General features: G+C 46.0%; 1 protein-coding gene across 4 annotated transcripts in view; it reads left to right on the top strand.

Annotated features, from left to right (window-relative positions):
* The window catches only part of FSTL5 (follistatin like 5), a 576,686-nt gene that overhangs the window by 406,805 nt on the left and 148,631 nt on the right, over positions 1 to 21,250 (top strand). For all 4 annotated transcript variants that reach the window (XM_048847574.2, XM_048847577.2, XM_048847576.2 and 1 more), the window contains exon 7: positions 9,350 to 9,516. In XM_048847574.2, the coding sequence (XP_048703531.2) occupies positions 9,350 to 9,516 (167 nt within the window). The remainder of the gene's footprint in view (positions 1 to 9,349; positions 9,517 to 21,250) is intronic.

The following is a 21,250-nucleotide window of genomic DNA, read 5'->3' as shown; positions in this document are numbered from 1 at the left end:
TTTTTATGTATGTGATTCTGTTACAGTGCAAAATTTTAGTTTTAGTAAGAAATGTTACATGTAATGTTGTTGTTTTAGCACAGACATTGTGCTTAGTTTTTCTTAGGTGTTGAATATGCTCTGCTGTCTTACATTTGAACTGGACGTCTGTATGATCAGCACTTCTGAAAACCTGACCCATCTAAAACAGAAAACACCGGAAAATCCAGAAGTAGACACAATTTAGTTGGTCATTTGCTTTTTAAATATTATATAATTGCATCTTGTAAGCATCATAAAAGAAGTGGATTTCCTGGAGGCTTGGCAAACTGAATTAGTGAGAAGAAAAGGAGTACTTGGGCACCTTAGAGACTAACAAATTTATTGGAGCATAAGCTTTTGTGAGCTATTACCAGCAGGAGAGCGGGCCGGGGGAGGAACCTTTTGTAGTGATAATCAAGGTGGGCCATTTCCAGCAGATGACAAGAACGTGTGAGGAACAGTAGCGGGGACGGGGACGGGGGGGGTATAAACATGGGGGAATAGTTTCACTTTGTGTAATGACACATCCACTCCCAGTCTTTATTCAAGCCTAAATTAATTATATCCAGTTTGCAAATTAATTCCAGTTCAGCAGTCTCTCATTGGAGTCTGTTTCCCCATGTTTATCCCACCCCCCTTCCCCACTACTGTTCCTCACACGTTCTTGTCAACTGCTGGAAATGGCCCACCTTGATTATCACTACAAAAGGTTCCCCCCCTCGGCCCGCTCTCCTGCTGGTAATAGCTCATCTTACTTGATCACTCTTGTTACAGTGTGTATGGTAACACCCATTGTTCCATATTCTCTGTGTATATAAATCTCCCCACTGTATTTTCCACTGCATGCATCCGATGAAGTGAGCTGTAGCTCACGAAAGCTTATGCTCAAATAAATTTGTTAGTCTCTAAGGTACCACAAGTACTCCTTTTCTTTTTGCGGATACAGACTAACAGGGCTGCTACTCTGAAACCTGAATTAGTGAGGACATTCCATGCATAGGGGATTGTATGTGATGAATATATGGATCTGAAATACTATAACAACTTCCCTAATTCAGAAATATGTTGCCTCTTTAATTTTTACCATAATCTAAATAGGAAGCTTGGGACAAGAGACCATGCAGCCCTTTTAATCTTCTTTGAATCAGTACCTTCACTCCACAATGTGTTTTCTGCAAATGCTTAGGACTTAAATAACAACTTCCCCATAAAAGTACTTTACAAATATAAATTAATTAATCCTTACGCCAAACTTGGGAGGTAGCTAATTAAATATTTTTTACTCCTATTTTACAGACAAACTTAGACTGAGAGTTTGATTGACATGCCAATGACCATAAAAAGAATCTTTGTCAGAGCCAGAATTAGAACTCTGATATCCTTGGTTTCAATTCCGCTGCTCAGGCCACTAAGAACACAATATTTCTAACACCGACCTCCTTAAAAATTTTTGTATGAATTATGCCAGCTTGATAATGTAGATTGTGTGACTCTAAGGCTAACCAGTTAAAGAAATACTGCCTCACTGTTCCTTAACAATATCTGTGTGCTTATTTATTTCAATATTTAAACCTTTTAATTGCCAAAATTTCAGTAATTCTGTCTTCCTTTGGGAGCTATGTATACTGTAGAGAGGCTCTTCTTCATTTTTGCAAACTTATTCAGTTTCTCTAAACTATTGTATTTGAATTGCTGAGATCCTCCAATCTTATTGGACTCTGTTATTTTTGCTCTTTGGGTGATATACTTTTGCAAATAGGTCATCAGAACATAGCATATCATTCCTAACTAAATTCTAACCTCCTTCTATTCCCCCTACTGTTTCATTTAGAATAAACAACATGCACTTTAATTCTTGTCCTCAGCTGTTATGTAAATTTGCCGTGCTCTATAATAGCTGCCATGTTCCATCACAGAAGTAGGTTGCTCGGTGGATGCAGTGATTTGTGTATGTACTCTGTAAAGTGTTTTGATCTCTTTTGGATTCAAAGGAGTTCCATGCATGTAAAATGTGCTCTTTACTATTACTGTTATGAGTTTCATAAGAAGTCAAAGGAAACATTTCACTTACTGCAGTAATCCAATAGAAATTAATTTAGTTCTGTTTCTTTTTAAAGGAAATAATTTGAAATCCTATTGTGCTCAGTAGATCATGGATAATAAAGTTCTTCTGAGAGATATAAAGAGAGAACATTCCCACCTTCATTAGCAGTGCTAGCTTGATCAATAAACCATGATTTCATTGACAGAAAGAAGGAAAGCATAAGCACAATAGATTTGTCTCTTGAGGAACTGCAACAAATTCCTTCCTCTTATTTTCTGAACACAGAAACCCATCAGGTGTTCAAATAAATATTCTAATGAGGGGGTGATTGAGCCAGATTTAAGTGAGAAGTGTCATGTTTTATTAGGGCTCCTTGGTCAGGCTGGATTAATTCAAATCAAAGCAAATTAAATCAACTATTTTAATCATGATTTAAAGCAGAAAGCAGGAAACTTTGATTTAAATAAGTGATTTTAATCTTCTTTTGCATTAGTACTTTTTAATTATATTCTTAAAGAAAGTTTGATTCTCATTCATTGGTAACTATTAAAACACGTTGATTTGCAACTAAACATAGGGTATGTCTACACTACGGAATAAGGTCGAATTTATAGAAGTCGGTTTTTTAGAAATCGGTTTTATAAATTCGAGTGTGTGTGTCCCCACAGAAAATGCTCTAAGTGCATTAAGTGCATTAACTCGGCGGAGCGCTTCCACAGTACCGAGGCAAGAGTCGACTTCCGGAGCGTTGCACTGTGGGTAGCTATCCCACAGTTCCCGCAGTCTCCGCTGCCCATTGGAATTCTGGGTTGAGATCCCAATGCCTGATGGGGCTAAAACATTGTCGCGGGTGGTTCTGGGTACATATCGTCAGCCTCCCGTTCCCTCCCTCCCCCCGTGAAAGCAAGGGCAGACAATCATTTCGCGCCTTTTTTCCTGAGTTACCTGTGCAGACGCCATACCACAGCAAGCATGGAGCCCGCTCAGGTAACCGTCACCCTATGTCTCCTGGGTGCTGGCAGACGCGGTACGGCTTTGCTGCACAGTAGCAGCAACCCCTTGCCTTCTGGCAGCAGACGGTGCAATACGACTGGTAGTCGTCCTCATCGTGTCCGAGGTGCTCCTGGCCGCGTCGGCTGGGAGCGCCTGGGCAGACATGGGCGCAGGGACTACATTTGGAGTGACTTGACCAGGTCATTCTCTTTAGTCCTGCAGTCAGTCCTATTGAACCGTCTTATGGTGAGCAGGCAGGCGATACGGACTGCTAGCAGTCGTACTGTACCATCTTCTGCCAGGCAGGCAAGAGATGAGGATTGCTAGCAGTCGTATTGCACCATCTTCTGCCAGGCAGGCAAGAGATGGGGATGGCTAGCAGGCGTACTGTACCATCTTCTGCCGAGCAGCCATGAGATGTGGATGGCATGCAGTCCTTCTGCACCGTCTGCTGCCAGCCAAAGATGTAAAAGATAGATGGAGTGGGTCAAAACAAGAAATAGACCAGATTTGTTTTGTACTCATTTGCCTCCTCCCCTGTCTAGGGGACTCATTCCTCTAGGTCACACTGCAGTCACTCACAGAGAAGGTGCAGCGAGGTAAATCTAGCCATGTATCAATCAGAGGCCAGGCTAACCTCCTTGTTCCAATAACAAGGATAACTTAGGTGCACCATTTCTTATTGGAACCCTCCGTGCAGTCCTGCCTGAAATACTCCTTGATGTACAGGCACCCCCTTTGTTGATTTTAGCTCCCTGAAGCCAACCCTGTAAGCCGTGTCGTCAGTCGCCCCTCCCTCCGTCAGAGCAACGGCAGACAATCGTTCCGCGCCTTTTTTCTGTGCGGACGCCATACCACGGCAAGCATGGAGCCCGCTCAGCTCACTTTGGCAATTAGGAGCACATTAACCACCACACGCATTATTCAGCAGTATATGCAGCACCAGAACATGGCAACGCGATACCGGGCGAGGAGGCGACGTCAGCGCGGTCCCGTGAGTGATCAGGACATGGACACAGATTTCTCTGAAAGCATGGGCCCTGACAATGCATGCATCATGGTGCTAATGGGGCAGGTTCATGCTGTGGAACGCCGATTCTGGGCTCGGGAAACAAGCACAGACTGGTGGGACCGCATAGTGTTGCAGGTCTGGGACGATTCCCAGTGGCTACGAAACTTTCGCATGCGTAAGGGCACTTTCATGGAACTTTGTGACTTGCTTTCCCCTGTCCTGAAGCTCATGAATACCAAGATGAGAGCAGCCCTCACAGTTGAGAAGCGAGTGGCGATAGCCCTGTGGAAGCTTGCAACGCCAGACAGCTACCGGTCAGTTGGGAATCAATTTAGAGTGGGCAAATCTACTGTGGGGGCTGCTGTGATGCAAGTAGCCCACGCAATCAAAGATCTGCTGATATCAAGGGTAGTGACCCTGGGAAATGTGCAGGTCATAGTGGATGGCTTTGCTGCAATGGGATTCCCTAACTGTGGTGGGGCTATAGACGGAACCCATATCCCTATCTTGGCACCGGAGCACCAAGCCGCCGAGTACATAAACCGCAAGGGGTACTTTTCGATAGTGCTGCAAGCTCTGGTGGATCACAAGGGACGTTTCACCAACATCAACGTGGGATGGCCGGGAAAGGTGCATGATGCTCGCATCTTCAGGAACTCTGGTCTGTTTCAAAAGCTGCAGGAAGGGACTTTATTCCCAGACCAGAAAATAACTGTTGGGGATGTTGAAATGCCTATATGTATCCTTGGGGACCCAGCCTACCCCTTAATGCCATGGCTCATGAAGCCGTACACAGGCAGCCTGGACAGTAGTCAGGAGCTGTTCAACTACAGGCTGAGCAAGTGCAGAATGGTGGTAGAATGTGCATTTGGACGTTTAAAGGCGCGCTGGCGCAGTTTACTGACTCGCTTAGACCTCAGCGAAACCAATATTCCCACTGTTATTACTGCTTGCTGTGTGCTCCACAATATCTGTGAGAGTAAGGGGGAGACGTTTATGGCGGGGTGGGAGGTTGAGGCAAATCGCCTGGCTGCTGGTTACGCGCAGCCAGACACCAGGGCGGTTAGAAGAGCACAGGAGGGCGCGGTACGCATCAGAGAAGCTTTGAAAAACAGTTTCATGACTGGCCAGGCTACGGTGTGAAAGTTCTGTTTGTTTCTCCTTGATGAACCCCCCCACCCCTTGGTTCACTCTACTTCCCTGTAAGCTAACCACCCTCCCTCCTCCCTTTAATCATTGCTTGCAGAGCCAATAAAGTCATTGCTGCTTCACAGTCATGCATTCGTTATTCATTCATCACACAAATAGGGGGATGACTACCAAGGTATCCCAGGAGGGGTGGTGGAGGAGGGAAGGAAAATGCCACACAGCACTTTAAGCACAGCACTTTAAAAGTTTACAACTTTAAAATTTATTGAATGACAGCCTTCTTTTTTTTGGGCAATCCTCTGTGGGGGAGTGGCTGGTTGGCCGGAGGCCTCCCCACCGCGTTCTTGGGCGTCTGGGTGTGGAGGCTATGGAACTTGGGGAGGAGGGCGGTTGGTTACAGAGGGGCTGCAGTGGCAGTCTGTGCTCCAGCTGCCTTTGCTGCAGCTCAACCATACACTGGAGCATACTGGTTTGGTCCTGCAGCAGCCTCAGCATTGAATCCTGCCTCCTCTCATCACGCTGCCGCCACCTTTGAGCTTCAGCCCTGTCTTCAGCCCGCCACTTACTCTCTTCAGCCCGCCACTTACTCTCTTCAGCCCTCCACCTCTCCTCCCGGTCATTTTGTGCTTTCCTGCACTCTGACATTATTTGCCTCCACGCATTCGTCTGTGCTCTGTCAGTGTGGGAGGACAGCATGAGCTCGGAGAACATTTCATCGCGAGTGCGTTTTTTTTTCTTTCTAAGCTTCACTAGCCTCTGGGAAGGAGAAGATCCTGTGATCATTGAAACACATGCAGCTGGTGGAGAAAAAAAAAGGGACAGCGGTATTTAAAAAGACACATTTTATAAAACAGTGGCTACACTCTTTCAGGGTAAACCTTGCTGTTAACATTACATACATAGCACATGTGCTTTCGTTACAAGGTCGCATTTTGCCTCCTCCCACCGCGTGATTTTGGTTGAATGCCAGCAAACATACACTGCAATGCTTTGTTCTACAGTGATTCCCCAGTACGTGTTGCTGTTAACATTACATACATAGCACATGTGCTTTCGTTACAAGGTCGCATTTTGCCTCCTCCCACCGCGTGATTTTGGTTGAATGCCAGCAAACATACACTGCAATGCTTTGTTCTACAGTGATTCCCCAGTACGTGTTGCTGGCCTGGAGTGGTAAAGTGTCCTACCATGAAGGACGAAATAAGGCTGCCCTCCCCAGAAACCTTTTGCAAAGGCAGAACCGCAAATGCCAGGGCAAAGTAATCCTTTCACATGCTTGCTTTTAAACCATGTATAGCATTTTAAAAGGTACACTCACCAGAGGTCCCTTCTCCGCCTGCTGAGTCCAGGAGGCAGCCTTGGGTGGGTTCGGGGGGTACTGACTCCAGGTCTAGGGTGAGAAACAGTTCCTGGCTGTCGGGAAAACCGGTTTCTCCGCTTGCTTGCTGTGAGCTAGCTACAACCTCCTCCTCATCATCTTCTTCGTCCCCAAAACCTACTTCTGTATTGCCTCCATCTCCATTGAAGGAGTCAAACAACACGGCTGGGGTAGTGGTGGCTCAAACCCCTAAAATGGCATGCAGCTCATCATAGAAGCGGCATGTTTGGGGCTCTGACCCAGAGCGGCTGTTCGCCTCTCTGGTTTTCTGGTAGGCTTGCCTCAGCTCCTTCAGTTTCACGCGGCACTGCTTCGGGTCCCTGTTATGGCCTCTGTCCTTCATGCCCTGGGAGATTTTCAGAAAGGTTTTGGCATTTCGAAAACTGGAACGGAGTTCTGATAGCACGGATTCCTCTCCCCAAACAGCGATCAGATCCCGTACCTCCCGTTCAGTCCATGCTGGAGCTCTTTTGCGATTCTGGGACTCCATCATGGTCACCTCTGCTGATGAGCTCTGCATGGTCACCTGCAGCTTGCCACGCTGGCCAAACAGGAAATGAGATTCAAAAGTTCGCGGTTCTTTTCCTGTCTACCTGGCCAGTGCATCTGAGTTGAGAGTGCTGTCCAGAGCGGTCAGAATGGAGCACTCTGGGATAGCTCCCGGAGGCCAATACCATCGAATTGTGTCCACAGTACCCCAAATTCGAGCCGGCAACGTCGATTTAAGCGCTAATCCACTTGTCAGGGGTGGAGTAAGGAAATCGATTTTAAGAGCCCTTTAAGTCGAAATAAAGGGCTTCATTGTGTGGACGGGTGCAGGTTTAAATCGATTTAACGCTGCTAAATTCGACCTAAAGTCCTAGTGTAGACCAGGGCATAGCCTTTACAGTAAATGTGTCTGTCTTCTTGCAAACCAAGAGGATATGCTGTGTGTATACTCTCAATTAAGTAATTATATATCGTAGCACACTGATTCAGATTCTTAAAGTTAACATTTTATATTATGTTAAAAATGGTAAATAATGCATTTCTTATTTACTAGGTGATTTATTTATTTTTATTCATACTTTGTGTCAAATTCTATTTGGATGGGAATTGGAATTCAATTAAAAATGTACAAAACAGGTTTATATGTTGTTTATTTATAGTGGTTGTATTTTTTTGTAAATTTAATTGATTATTTTTTTCTGTTCACCATGTCCTTCAAGGTAATAGAACTTGTAAATTTAGACATTTCTAAGTTTTTATTCTTGGATTAATAGAAGAGAACAAGTTTTCCTGCTTTTTTCAACACCCAATCAGTTTCTTAACTTTAAATGAACTAGTCAGTGAACTGAACTAGTTGAGTAAACTGAAATGAAGAAAATATTCTCTATACCTGCAGAAGAGGCTATTGTCCAAAGCTGGTTTAGCATGTCAACACACTGTAGTTTCAGGTGCTTAGCCATTGGGTCAGTGCTTGACTTTCTTTACAACTTCAGCAGCAAACATGCATTGCCTAATCTTATTTTCCTTGTATTTAATTTACATGATATTAATATATAGTAAGTTTAAGCCTTAATACAGGTTGTCATAATTTCAAATTTAATTTTGAATAGGTTTATTTTTAAAACAAAAATATATGTAATTTAAATTAAAAATCCAATTTAAATAAAAAAATCTGGTTATTTTTATTTATTTCTTTTAAAAAATCAAGTGATTTTGATCAACCCTGTATTTGGTCAATGCAACTTTAACACCTTATTATACTGTGGGACATTATTTGTAGGTTTTTATTAGTACTAAAATGTACACTTTTTCTCAGCTTTTTGGAAACTTTCCTTTCTTTTTTTAGATTATAATGTTCATTTTCACCTCTTCCCTGGAGACTTTTAGATTAGATAGGAAAAGTCTTCTTTTGGATGTTTGTATTTCTGGGACACATTTTCTGTCACAGTTCTGAGTTCTTTCAGTATTCTTTAAATTGGTTTAAATTAGGATTTTGTCCATATTGCCTGCAACGTGTCCCATTAGAGCAGATGTTTGCAAATAGCATCAAAGCAGGGTTTTTTTTGGAATAGTCTAATCAAAATACTATGTTGTGTTTTTTCTTTAATATATATAAAAATATTTGTACAATTGCTTCTCAACAATAAATCAGTTTAAGTCAGCTTCATCACTTGCCTGCCAGAACCTTATATTCTTGAGTTAAACTGGTTCTAAATAAAGGAGTACTAGATATAAAGAAACAAACCTACATTTTACAAATCTCCTGTTTCAGAGCCTTATCTTAAACACATTTTATTTTCCCTCTCATGTGTTTCCAAATACATGAGCATATTTTATTCATTCAGCTGCATTTATGTTCTGACTTAGCAGGAAATGAACATGTCTCAATGGCTATTGTAATGATATATTGGTGAATAAACTGATCTGTTTTGGTTCAATTGCAGATGCTGGCTTGGTAGTTAAATAACTTTGTGTGTGTCTACCTTTGGATCTAGTCTGCCATATTTATTATAACTGTATCTCTGAAATTTATTTCATGTTAAATGCTTATTTTCTGACTAGGCGATACTTGTCAGTCAATTTAATTGAAATGTCATGCTGACCTTTTATTTGGAACAGTTTAAACTTCCAACAGTCCTTTGAAAGTTCTTTTTCCTTTGATTCAAATTAGAATCCTTAAATTACAAAGGTGCGGAAACTGCATGCCAATTAACCTTATGAAACTGCATGCTAATTAACCTTACAAATAATATATCTTTTACAGAGATTGTTCAGCTGAGTCTGCCAGATGATCAGAAAATAAGTGTCACTACAGCAACAGTAGGACAAAGTGCTGTCCTAAGTTGTGCCATTCAGGGAGCCCTGAGACCTCCTATCATCTGGAAAAGGAACAATGTCATTCTAAATAACTTAGATTTGGAAGACATCAATGTAAGTAATGAAACGCTCTAAAATGATTTAATGTCCTCATTATAAAATGTTAGCCATAAAAATTAGCCGTGTTATTTGAGCAGGTGATAATTGCCTCTGATGGGATATTGCTCACAAATGTTGTAACCAGATGTTTGTGAGTAATATAGAAAAAAGAGGAAGTGAAAGAGTTAATATGCTTGTTTTTATTGATGTATCTTTGCCTTATTTTGTGTCATGCTGAGCTTAGATATATTAAATTGTGAATGTTTCTTTACAGCCTAAACCAAATGAAAATGAATTGTTTTCAGGTCTTTAAAAAAGAAAAGGAGTACTTGTGGCACCTTAGAGACTAACCAATTTATTTGAGCATAAGCTTTCGTGAGCTACAGCTCACTTCATAGGATGTACTGCTTTTCTTTTTGCAAATCCAGACTAACACGGCTGTTACTCTGAAACCTTTCAGATCTTTACTTATCTATTGGTTTGTAATCATTGTTGTAGGGAGCCAGGGTGGCTCCCCTCCGAACCAGAGGGTAAAGAGCCACCCTCTCAGCCTGAGTGGGCGGGGCCAGGCCAAGCTTATGCCAATCCCCAGAAGGGGAGGGGTGGGACAGGAAGTACAAAGGGCGGGGCCCTTTGCCCAGTGAGGAGAGCACCAGGGAGGGAGGCAGACACAGGCTGCTGGCTGCTCCCTCGCGATCCTGCAGCTGACCCAGGGGAGGCCCTGGGCAAGGAGGAACCTGAACAGGAGGAAGGCCTGTGGCGACCAGGAGGAAGGCCTGTGGCAACCAGGACTGCCAGCCGCTGACTTCCCGGAGGACCTGGAGGGGCCCGGCTGTAGCCTGGGCCAGCGTGAGTCCGACACAGAGGGGGAGCTGGAGCTGCCAGCAGCGGAATACCCAGACGAGCTGGAGGGACCGGAGAGACCCGCTTGAGAGATCGGGTAGGAAGTAGCCCAGGGGCAGAACTGCACCATGGGGTGGGTGTGTTTGGTCAGCGGGAGCGCATGGCCCAGCGGCGGGACCTTCGCCTCCCGCCACTGACCAGGCCCTGGGCTGGAACGCAGTGGAGTTGGGTGGGCCTGAGTTCCCCTACCCCAGCCAGCCTGCCTTGGGTAGCAGAACTGTGCGCTATAAACCCATACCAGCGCTCCCCTGCCTGAGGGGCGCGCTGCAGACTCGTGCCGGCGCTCCCCTGCCTGAGGGGCGCGCTGCAGACTCGTGCCGGCGCTCCCCTGCCTGAGGGGCGCGCTGCAGACTCGTGCCGGCGCTCCCCTGCCTGAGGGGCGCGCTGCAGACTCGTGCCGGCGCTCCCCTGCCTGAGGGGCGCGCTGCAGACTCGTGCCGGCGCTCCCCTGCCTGAGGGGCGCGCTGCAGACTCGTGCCGGCGCTCCCCTGCCTGAGGGGCACGCTTCAGACTCAGGCCGGCGCTCCCCTGCCTGAGGGGCGTGCTGCAGACTTGTGCCGGCGTTCCCCTGCCTGAGGGGCGCGCTACAGACTCTGGCCGGCACACCTTCCCTGCTAATTCCCCAGCGCCCAAAAGGTATGACTGAGGCCTGCGAGTGGGACCATAGCTCTCCATCGCCCCCTAGGGGCTCAGAGGACCGACTGAACCCTGTCACAAGTGGTGGAGAATGCGGGCACTCGACCCCCTATCCCTGCAGAAAGGGGTTAGTGCGAGGGGGCCTCTGAAGTTCCCCTGCTGGAAAGATGGAGATGGAAAGGCTTCTTAAGTTCCTAGCTGAGAGCCAACAACAGCAGCAGCACCAACTCGTACAGCAGCTGGGCGTCCACCAGCAGCAGTTGCTTCAAACCCTGGGGGCCCAGCACCCAACAACAAACCCAATGCTTCCAGCAGCTTGCAACCCTGTGGCCAGGCCACGGGGTACTCAACCGGAGCGGGCAGCCACCCCGCCCCTGCCTGCCCCACCGATCCGTCTGGCCAAGATGGGGCCTGAGGATGACGCGGAGGCCTATCTAGTGACCTTCGAGCGGGTTGCCTCATTGGCTGGTTGGGTGCCTGACCAATGGGCGACGCTCCTCGCCCCATATCTGATGGGGCTGTCCCAGAAGGCTTACCGTGGGCTCCCAGATGATGAGGCCCGCATTTATGCTCAAGTGAAAACAGCTATCTTGGATGCCTTCGACATTACCCTGGAGACTTTTCAGCGACGGTTTCAGGAAAAGGTCTACCCACCGGGCGCCAGCCCCCGGGCCTTGGCCCAGGAACTGAAGGAAGCAGGTACCCGATGGCTCCAATCCGAGAGTTGAACCGCAGCTGAGGTGACTGAACAGTGCACATTCTCCCACCCCAGGGGAGGGGTTGGGTGTTGCGGCACCGGCCACAAAGTCTGAGCACGGCCGTCGCGCTTATGGAGGACTTTCTCGAGGCAGAGGCCCCGATAGGACCGGCCGCCCGCCCCCCAAACCCTGGACCCAATGCACAGAAACTTGAACGGAGGGGGACCACCTCCCAAACCAACGCACCCCACCGTACCCGACGACCAGATGGCGGCAGGACCGAGTTTTCCCGACGCCCCAAGTCCACACCACTCTCTGGCCCTGGATGCTTAACCCGACCACTGGGCCCCAGCCCACTCTGCAACCCCACTGGTGCCACCACGCGGCCAACGCACCCAGAGGTAGGACCTTGTTTCCGATGTGGTGAGTATGGTCACCTGCAACGGGGCTGTCCTGCAATGGACTGCAACTTTGGCCTTGTGTGCGCAGGGGAGTGACGGGCCTGTCTGCCCTCTGTGGTCAAACTGACAGCTCCCATGGAGGTCGCCGGGGTCCCCGTGGTGGGTCTAGTTGATTTGGGCTGTGGGCAGACCCTTGTCCACCAGGCGCTCTTCTCGGACACCAAGCAGACCATTGCGGAAGTACGGATTCAGTGCATCCATGGAGACATAAAATTGTACCCCACGGTTTGGGTCCCCGTCATGAACGGAGCAACTCAGTTAATGAATGTGGTGGTGGCATCATCCCTCGTCTATCCAGTGATCCTGGGCCGTGACTGGCCAGACTTCATCGAGGTGCTCCAATCCCTACCCACCAAAGAGGCATTCGAGGGAGCCCCGCCTGAGAAGAAGACAGGACCTGACTTGAGCTCCGACCCTGGAGCTGACCCAGGTCCCACCCCCGGGCAGGATGGCCTGGAAATGGCTGGTCCCCCTCCTGACCTGGTGGACTTTAGCCGGGATCAAAGGGAGGACCCTACGCTCCGGTTTGCCTATGAGCAGCTGGCCCGGGTGGATGGTGAAGTCGTGGAGGCGCGGCGCACCACCCAATGGCCCAGGTTTGAACTCAACCACGAGCGGCTCCACCACCTTGACCAAGACCCCCAGACCCAAGAGGTCCGGACCCAACTCGTGGTCCCCCGCATTCATCATCGGGCTGTCCTGAAGCTTGCACATGACATCCCGGCTGCCAGCCATTAAGGGCAGGAATAAACTCTGGCCAGGCTCCTGGCCAGGTTCTTCTGGCCCAGCGTCCACTGTGAGGTGAAGGATTACTGTGCGTCGTGCCCGGACTGCCAACATGCAGCCCCGGCAGGGGTACGGAAGGCCTCCCTGGTCCTGTTACCAGTCATAGGTGTACCATTTGAGCGGGTAGCAATGGACCTGGTCGGGCCTTTTCCAAAAAGTAAGGCGGGCCATCAATACATCCTTGTCCTGATGGACTACGCCACCCGCTTCCCCGAGGCCATCCTCTTAAGAAGTATCACCACCCGCACTATCACTGCGGAGCTCGTGAAGATCTTCGCAAGGGTGGACCTCTTGAGGGAGACTTGGGAACACAACCCATCCGCAACACGTCTGCAAGGGGAACACAACACTTGGGAACACAACCCGTCCGCAAGGGTCTCTTGCAATACGTCTTACAACTGCAGGGGCGGCTGGCGTAGGCGGGCGAGCTCGCGAGGGAGAACTTAAACACAGCCCAAAGAGCCCAAGAGCAGCACTACAATCGGGGCGCCCAGGCTCGATCATTTGGGCCAGGGGACCGAGTACTCCTCCTGCTCCCCTCGGAGGAATCAAAGCTTTTTGAATGCTGGCAGGGTCCGTATGAGGTCCTCCACCAGGTAGGACCAGTCACCTACGAGATTCGGCAACCTGGTCGCTGTAAGGAAAAACAGATTTATCATGTAAACCTCTTAAAACCCTGGCAGGACCGGGAAGGGCTCCTAGTTGCCCCATATCCCCCTGAACCGGAACTGGGGCCCCAACCGCCCGAGGAATCGGATAATGGTGAGCCCCAGCTAGCAGAGACACTCACAGTCGAGCAGCAAGAACAGGCACTCTGCTTAGTAAGGGCATTCCCCAAGACGTTCACCACGAAACCTGGGCGGACTACGCTAACCTACCATGTGATCCAGATGGAACCCGGGGTGGTGGTCCGAGAGACAACCTGGCCATTGCCTAGGCGAATGCGGGAGGCCGTAGAGGAGGAAGTCCAGGCAATGTTGGATCTGGGTGTTATTGAGCGCTCCCAGAGCAAGTGGCGGAGCCCCGTCATCCTCGTACCAAAGCCAGATGGGAGCCGGCGGTTTTGCATTGACTTCCGGAGGGTAAACGCCATCTCAAAATTTGACGCCTATCTGATGCCCCACGTCGATGAGCTCCTCGACCGGCTCAGGGAGGCCTGTTATATCACCACTTTAGATCTCACCAAAGGGTACTGGCAGATCCTCTTGGATCCCAGGTCCAAGGAGAAGACTGCGTTTGCCACCCCTACAGGGATATACCATTTCACCCGGATGCCTTTTGGCCTACATGGGGCCCTGGCAACCTTCCAGCTTTTGGTGGACTAGGTGTTCAACCACACACAAAGTACGCTGCGGCCTGCCTGGACGATGTGGTCATCTACGGCAATAACTGGGAGGAACATCTTAACCAAGTAGCGGCAGTCCTCCGGGACCTCCGGGCAGCTGGGCTTACAGCCAATCCAAAAAAGTGCCAAATCGGGCGAGAGGAAACCACTTACCTGGGGTACACCTTGGGCCAGGGACAGGTCCGCCCCCTCATCGGGAAAGTCCAAGCACTGCAGGAATGTCCGGTGCCGACCACGAAGAGGCAGGTGCGTCAATTCTTGGGCTTAGCTGGTTATTACTGGCAGTTTGTACCCTACTTCGCAAGCATTACGGCCCCGCTAACGGAGCTCTTGACCAAGGACAGTCCCCGCTCGGTGCATTGGTCCAACGAGTGCGAGACGGCCTTTCGAACTATCAAAGAACGGCTGTGTAGCGATCCAATACTCTTCAGTCCTGACTTTCATCGTGACTTTATTGTTCAGACTGATGCCTCAGGTGTAGGGCTTGGGGCGGTCCTCTCACAGGAGGTGGACGGGGAGGAACACCCGATTGTTTACCTCAGTCGGAAGCTGTTCCCCAGAGAACGGAACTACTCCATCGTGGAGAAAGAGGCCCTAGCAGTTAAGTGGGCAGTCGATGCTCTCCGCTACTACATCCTCGGAGCCCCCTTTATACTGGTTACGGACCACGCACCCCTGAAGTGGCTTAATAAGATGAAGGACAACTATGCCAGGCTGATGCGGTGGTATCTCGCTCTGCAGCCCTATGCCTTCACGATCCACCATCGTGCAGGACGAGACAACGCCAATGCGGATTTCCTATCCCGCCTCAGAGAGGGGGAGGATGCCAGCTTTGAAGATCAGGAGCTGGATTTGAGGGGTGGGTATGTAGGGAGCCAGGGTGGCTCCCCTCCAAACCAGAGGGTAAAGAGCCACCCTCTCAGCCTGAGTGGGCGGGGCCAGGCCAAGCTTACGCCAATCCCCGGAAGGGGAGGGGTGGGACAGGAAGTACAAAGGGCGGGGCCCTTTGCCCAGTGAGGAGAGCACCAGGGAGGGAGGCAGACACAGGCTGCTCCCTCACGATCCTGCCAGGGAGGCCCTGGGCAAGGAGGAACCTGACCAGGAGGAAGGCCTGTGGCGACCAGGACTGCAAGCCGCTGACTACCCGGAGGACCTGGAGGGGCCTGGCTGTAGCCCGGGCCAGCGTGAGTCCGACACAGAGGGGGAGCTGGAGCTGCCAGCAGCGGAATACCCGGACGAGCTGGAGGGACCGGAGAGACCCGCTTGAGAGATCGGGTAGGAAGTAGCCCAGAGGCAGAACTGCACCGTGGGGTGGGTGTGTTTGGTCAGCGGGAGCGCATGGCCCAGCGGCGGGACCTTCGCCTCCCTCCACTGACCAGGCGCTGGGCTGGAACGCAGTGGAGTTGGGTGGGCCTGAGTTCCCCTACCCTGGCCAGCCTGCCTTGGGTAGCAGAACTGTGCGCTACAAACCCATACCCGCGCTCCCCTGCCTGAGGGGCGCACTGCAGACTCCGGCTGGCACACCTTCCCCGCTAATTCCCCAGCACCCGAAAGGTGTGACTGAGGCCTGCCAGTGGGACCATAGCTCTCCATCGCCCCCTAGGGGCTTAGAGGACTGACTGAAACCTGTCACATTGTGCATTGTTATAATATGACCCCAGCAACATTTGGATAATCAAGTTTGTAAAGAATATGCAATTTGAGATGGAGTATCTGTCTACTTACCTTGGTGAACTATGGGTTTAGCACATCTCTGCTGACAAATGTAAAGCTATACAAGATTTAGGTTTTTATACAATACTTGTCCATAAAATGAAGCAACCAAAAATATCTTTTAAGTGAAGTACTTTAATATCTGGCACATATTATAGTTTTACTTTAATTATTGGTCTTTTAGTGCCAGTGTTCACCAGTTTATCCACAGTCACTTGTTCACCAGTAACTGAATTTGTTATACCTTTTATGATGATCAATAGTGACTGTAATGTCTACTTGTCCTCCCATTTAAGTCAATGATAAAACCCCTACTGTAATGTAGGATTCAATAGTAAAAGTCACACACAGAGAAACCAAGATGTATCCGATGACCATTTCAGAGAATGAGTATAGCAATATAAGAATATTGAGACAAGATCACATATTAAAATATAGTTAGTGTCATACTGCATATAATAACATCAAGATCTTGTCCATGAAAATGAATCATGGTACAAACAGATCATAATAAGAAGAGTAACTGCTGACTTTTTTCTTTAAAAAGGGAAACTGTTTTTCAAAATAAGGGACTTACTGTGAATAGGAGGCTTTATTAAGAATCTGATAGTGTATATTGTATATCTTAATGTGATCATGAATATCACAAAATTTTTGGTAGCATTTTAATTATAAATAACTTTCTTTAGAATTGCAATTTTGCTACATACAAAAACAAACACCTCCAGATGAAACTTGACATACAAACTTTCAGCTAAAGTAATAGTGTTGGTCTGGCCATTTTAAGTTACCAAATATAAAAACTTAGAACTGTGAGGTTTTACATCTTTTGTTTCAAGAAAATCTCCATATTAATGTTATTCTTAGATGGGTTTGGAAGGATTTCATTTTTATCAGTAAATGTCAATACATTTTGATATCAGTGTACAAACACAAACCAAAAAATAATATTTACCTCGATAATAATTAAAATTTACAGATAGGCAAAGTAAGAAAAATCCTGCTTGAGAACCTATTGGACTTTGATTTAAGGGTATTTTCTTTTTGACAATGATGTTGATCATTTGTGTTAACAGTTATAAGGCTTTAACTTTTGAATCTCAACATCTACTGTCATTAAATAATTATTCTCTAGCCCTATTCTCTGCCCCCCCATAATTTCCCACAAGTGTGAAAACTTAAATCAGTAGAAACTGGAGGGCGGGAAGCTCAACACCGATAATTTTGAACAACTGTAAAAATGTATATAGATAAAAATTGAATAAATGATTAAAAATAAACATTGATGCTATCCCTCAAAATTATATTAAAATAATCAAACTCTGCCAAGCCTATTCATAAAGCACTATGAGTGTACATAGCACTTTATAGGCAAATAGGAAAATTCCTGTCCCATAAAGCTTGCAGTATGATTTAGCCATGGCACAGAATTACATTACAAACACAGGTAGATCACTGTTGTTGGAATAATAAACTACCAACGATACAATTTGTACTGATTGAAAAATACATGCTACCACTTAGAGAGAGTTAAATGAGTCTGTTCTACAGCCTTAGTTAAGAGCCAGTTGTTTTTTAGCTCATTCGGTAGAGGCTCATGCACTAAGCTCCAGGTTAGATCCCACCCGCCGACAACCAGGTTCTGTCAACGTTACACCATTACATGTGTGAGAGATTGATCCTGCATCGGCCTAAGCAGTACAGCTGCAAGCATGAAGAGAATTTGTACATCATGGCAAACACACATGAAAACACTCCAGATGTAGAAATGACAGCCTTCCCCTACATACAGCTTTTCACACAGCATTCTGGGAGTTTTGCCATTGACTTCAATGGGGTCAGGATTTCAGTCCATATTCCTAAATCACCCACTATAAACTCCACTTTTGTGTCATAATACATAAATGGAAAAGTGGAGTCAGAAATAGGTCAGGACCTCTTTACACCCAATTCTGAAGATTTAATCTGGGTATTGAATAACTACTTTGATCAGGTATCCATTGGTGTTTTGTTTAAACTCTGAGGACATAAAATATAGAAAACATACTGTTTCCTTCTACTGCTCTCCACCCCTCTCATCTCTTTACCCACTCTCTACTAGCAATAGCACTTTTCTTTCATTACAGCACGTCTGGCCACTCTTTAAATAGTATTATATTTATACTACAACTAGTCAGATAACTAGTCCACTACAAAAGTTTGTTTTGCTGACATAACTAAATTGGTTGTTCTTTAAATGTTCTTAGTTTAGCATCTAGGTTTTAAGTAAACTAAAGGCATCCCAGCTATTTCTGAAGTACCTGGATGGGAGGAGAAATGTGGTGTTCCTTTTAGGAAATGTGAATTTGGTGGTCTAATTTGGAAGGAAAAAACAATTTCTCTTTTCTCAACAACTTTATAGATGTTCTGCGATTTAGCTTTCACTAGTAAAGACAGCAGCATATCAAATACACATCTGAGGTGTAATCATCCTGCTGTGTCCTGTACTGTGAGGGAAAGAACTGTGTATGGGTTCCAACATTTTCTTACACAGGGAAGTATCAGCTGCTTGAGAGATACACTTACTCTACCTGATTTGCAAAGGCATGTTCCTTCTTGCCCTCTCCCCATTTTCTTTCCCCAAGGTCCATCAGTGAATCCATGAGAAGTTAATATCCCAGAGATAATGCTCCTTTCCACAATGTAGAATTCTGTTTCACTAAAGGTTCCAAGCACATCCTCTGTGAAGGAAGCCTAAAGGGGGAAGCAGGTGAGATAACCACCACTGAAGAAGTACAGGGCTTCCACAGAGATGGCCTTCTTTAGATATCTTACGATACATGGATTGTGGGAGTAGAGCCCCCCTGTTAGAACTGCAAGGGAGAAACCTGCCCTTACTCCTCTGCATGGCTTGGAAAAAGCTCTTAGGAGGACCGTATGGAGTACTCCTTGTCCGTGGACCTCTCCCGCAGGATGAAGTGATCAGGCTCTTGTTTTATCGTATTGTATGTATTATAAGAGGAGGCTGTTTTAGATATTTGTAGCTGACGGCAATATTCTTAGATATGGTTATCCTTTGTTCCCAACAGAATTTTGTATTCTGTGTTTGTTCTGTATTCAGATTAGAATTTCAGTCTAACTAGATAAAAATACAGTATTGTTAGGTAAATTGGCTTCTGACTAGCTAGTTTTAAAATAAATTCTTTAAAATTTCACTGGGTAAATAACGGTCAGTCAACCAGCAATGAAATTAGTTGCCAAAATTCCACTTGGTGCACACTCTTTAGTATGAGTTCCCAACAGACCGTGTGAAGGTCATTTTAACAAACTAGTTGTCACTTTTCCTCATATGTTATTTTTATTGAGACACTCAAACTTATCTCTTACCTAGCTCCTATACTTTTTATTGTTTATATTTTCTGAGGTAGTCGCATTTGACTAATACTAATTCATCAAAGTTGGCACATTTTTATTTTTATCATACGTTATCTCTTAAGTATTAAGAGATAATGTCTTCCAAGTCTTGAGTATTATTATTTACTTTTTTCTCTTTCCTTATTGGATCAAATACCAATACTGCTGGCTCTGTTAAATCTTTAGAATTAAACATCAAAACAATTACATTTGTTTTAAATTCTCACTGATACAACTGCCTATTATTTAATAATACAAACACCTTTCAGTTTTTTTACTATCTTACTACGCATAAAAGATAGTTTGTATTTTTTATTTATTTATGTTTTTATGGAAAAAGTATTCTGTTTTGACCAATGTTATCCCTATATTTACTAGCCCTTTTCCACAGTCACTTTTTCCATCTCTTTTTTGGACCCTTATTCACAATGAGCTGTATTTAAAGAATTAGTGACATTATTCACATGATCCACTGGCATTCAAGGAGTAAGACTTGTAGGATCATGCTCTTTTTATATGCACCATCTCATTTGCTTTCATCTGTTTGAACATTAAGAGGACTTCGTACATTTATATTTTTATTGTTTTTTAATATTTTTCATTATGTTGTTCAGTACTATAGAGTAGGTGCTATGGGTCTAGGTACTCTCCTGCTCAGAGATCTGCTCAGCACAGGAGAGAAAGGGTAAGGAGATGCATTGGGGTGCCAGTTACAGTTCACCAATTATTTGGGTTGTTTGGACCTGGCATATGTCAGAGCTCTAGGTGCTCTGACTTAAGCTAAGAGGGAACAGTCTTCCGGAATCTTATGCCAACTATAATCTGAGATCTGGCCACATTCAATATGCTGGTGGCCAGCTAGTTATGTCAGCTATATATCATCTGGGAATTCTGCCCTGGTGGAAGAATTCCCTGCTGGGGAATGAGCTTTCCACTTTCTTTGTGCCACAGGATTGTTGCAGAAGCAGCATGTGCCTGAACCTGTGCTTGTTGATATCAATGGGAATTATACTATTCATTTCAATGGGAACAAAATCAAGCTCAGAGGGCCAAACTGATCAAGACACACAGAAGTATGAAGACAAACAGGGATCGATTTAAGTGGCAAGCCTCAACTTCATTAATTTAACACCTCAGAAAGGTGCTTTCTAACTCATCTCTCCCAACTCTCCGGTACCAGACATTTAAGTGGGCTAAGAGACCAGAAGAGTTAAGGAAAAACGGAGGTTTTTTTCAAAATATATTAGGAGCAAAATGAATCCTGACAATGATATTGACTCATCACCAGATGGAAATGGTAAAATTATCAATAACAATGCAGAAGAGGCAAAGGTGTACAGTAATATTTCTGTTCTGTATTTGGGGTTAAAAATAGATGATATAGTCTCATCATATGGTGATGGTAACTCTTTTCATTGCACTAGTCTGTCTGGAGGATGTTAAACAGAAGCTACTAAAGGCAGACATTTGTTAATCAGCAGGTTCAGATAAGTTACAGCCAAGAGTTTTTAAAGAGTGGTCTGAAGAGCTCACTGGACTGTTAATGTTGACTTTCAGGGGAAGTTCCAGAAGACTGGAAGAAAGATAATGCTGTGCCAATTTTTAAAAAGGGTAAACGGGATGACCTGCATAATTATTAAAGATAATGGAATGGCTTGATTAATAAAGAATTAAAAGAGGGTTATGTATTTACTGCAAATCAACAGGAGTTGATGGAAATTGTCAAAGTAAACTGATATCTTTGTTGAGTTTACAAGTTTGGTAGCTAAAGGTAATAATGTTGATGTAATAATACTTAGACTTCTCTAAGGCAT

Source organism: Caretta caretta, chromosome 4 (assembly GCF_965140235.1).
Source record: "Caretta caretta isolate rCarCar2 chromosome 4, rCarCar1.hap1, whole genome shotgun sequence".
In the NCBI taxonomy this organism is placed as follows: domain Eukaryota; kingdom Metazoa; phylum Chordata; order Testudines; family Cheloniidae; genus Caretta; species Caretta caretta.
This window is presented reverse-complemented; position numbering and strand designations above follow the sequence as displayed.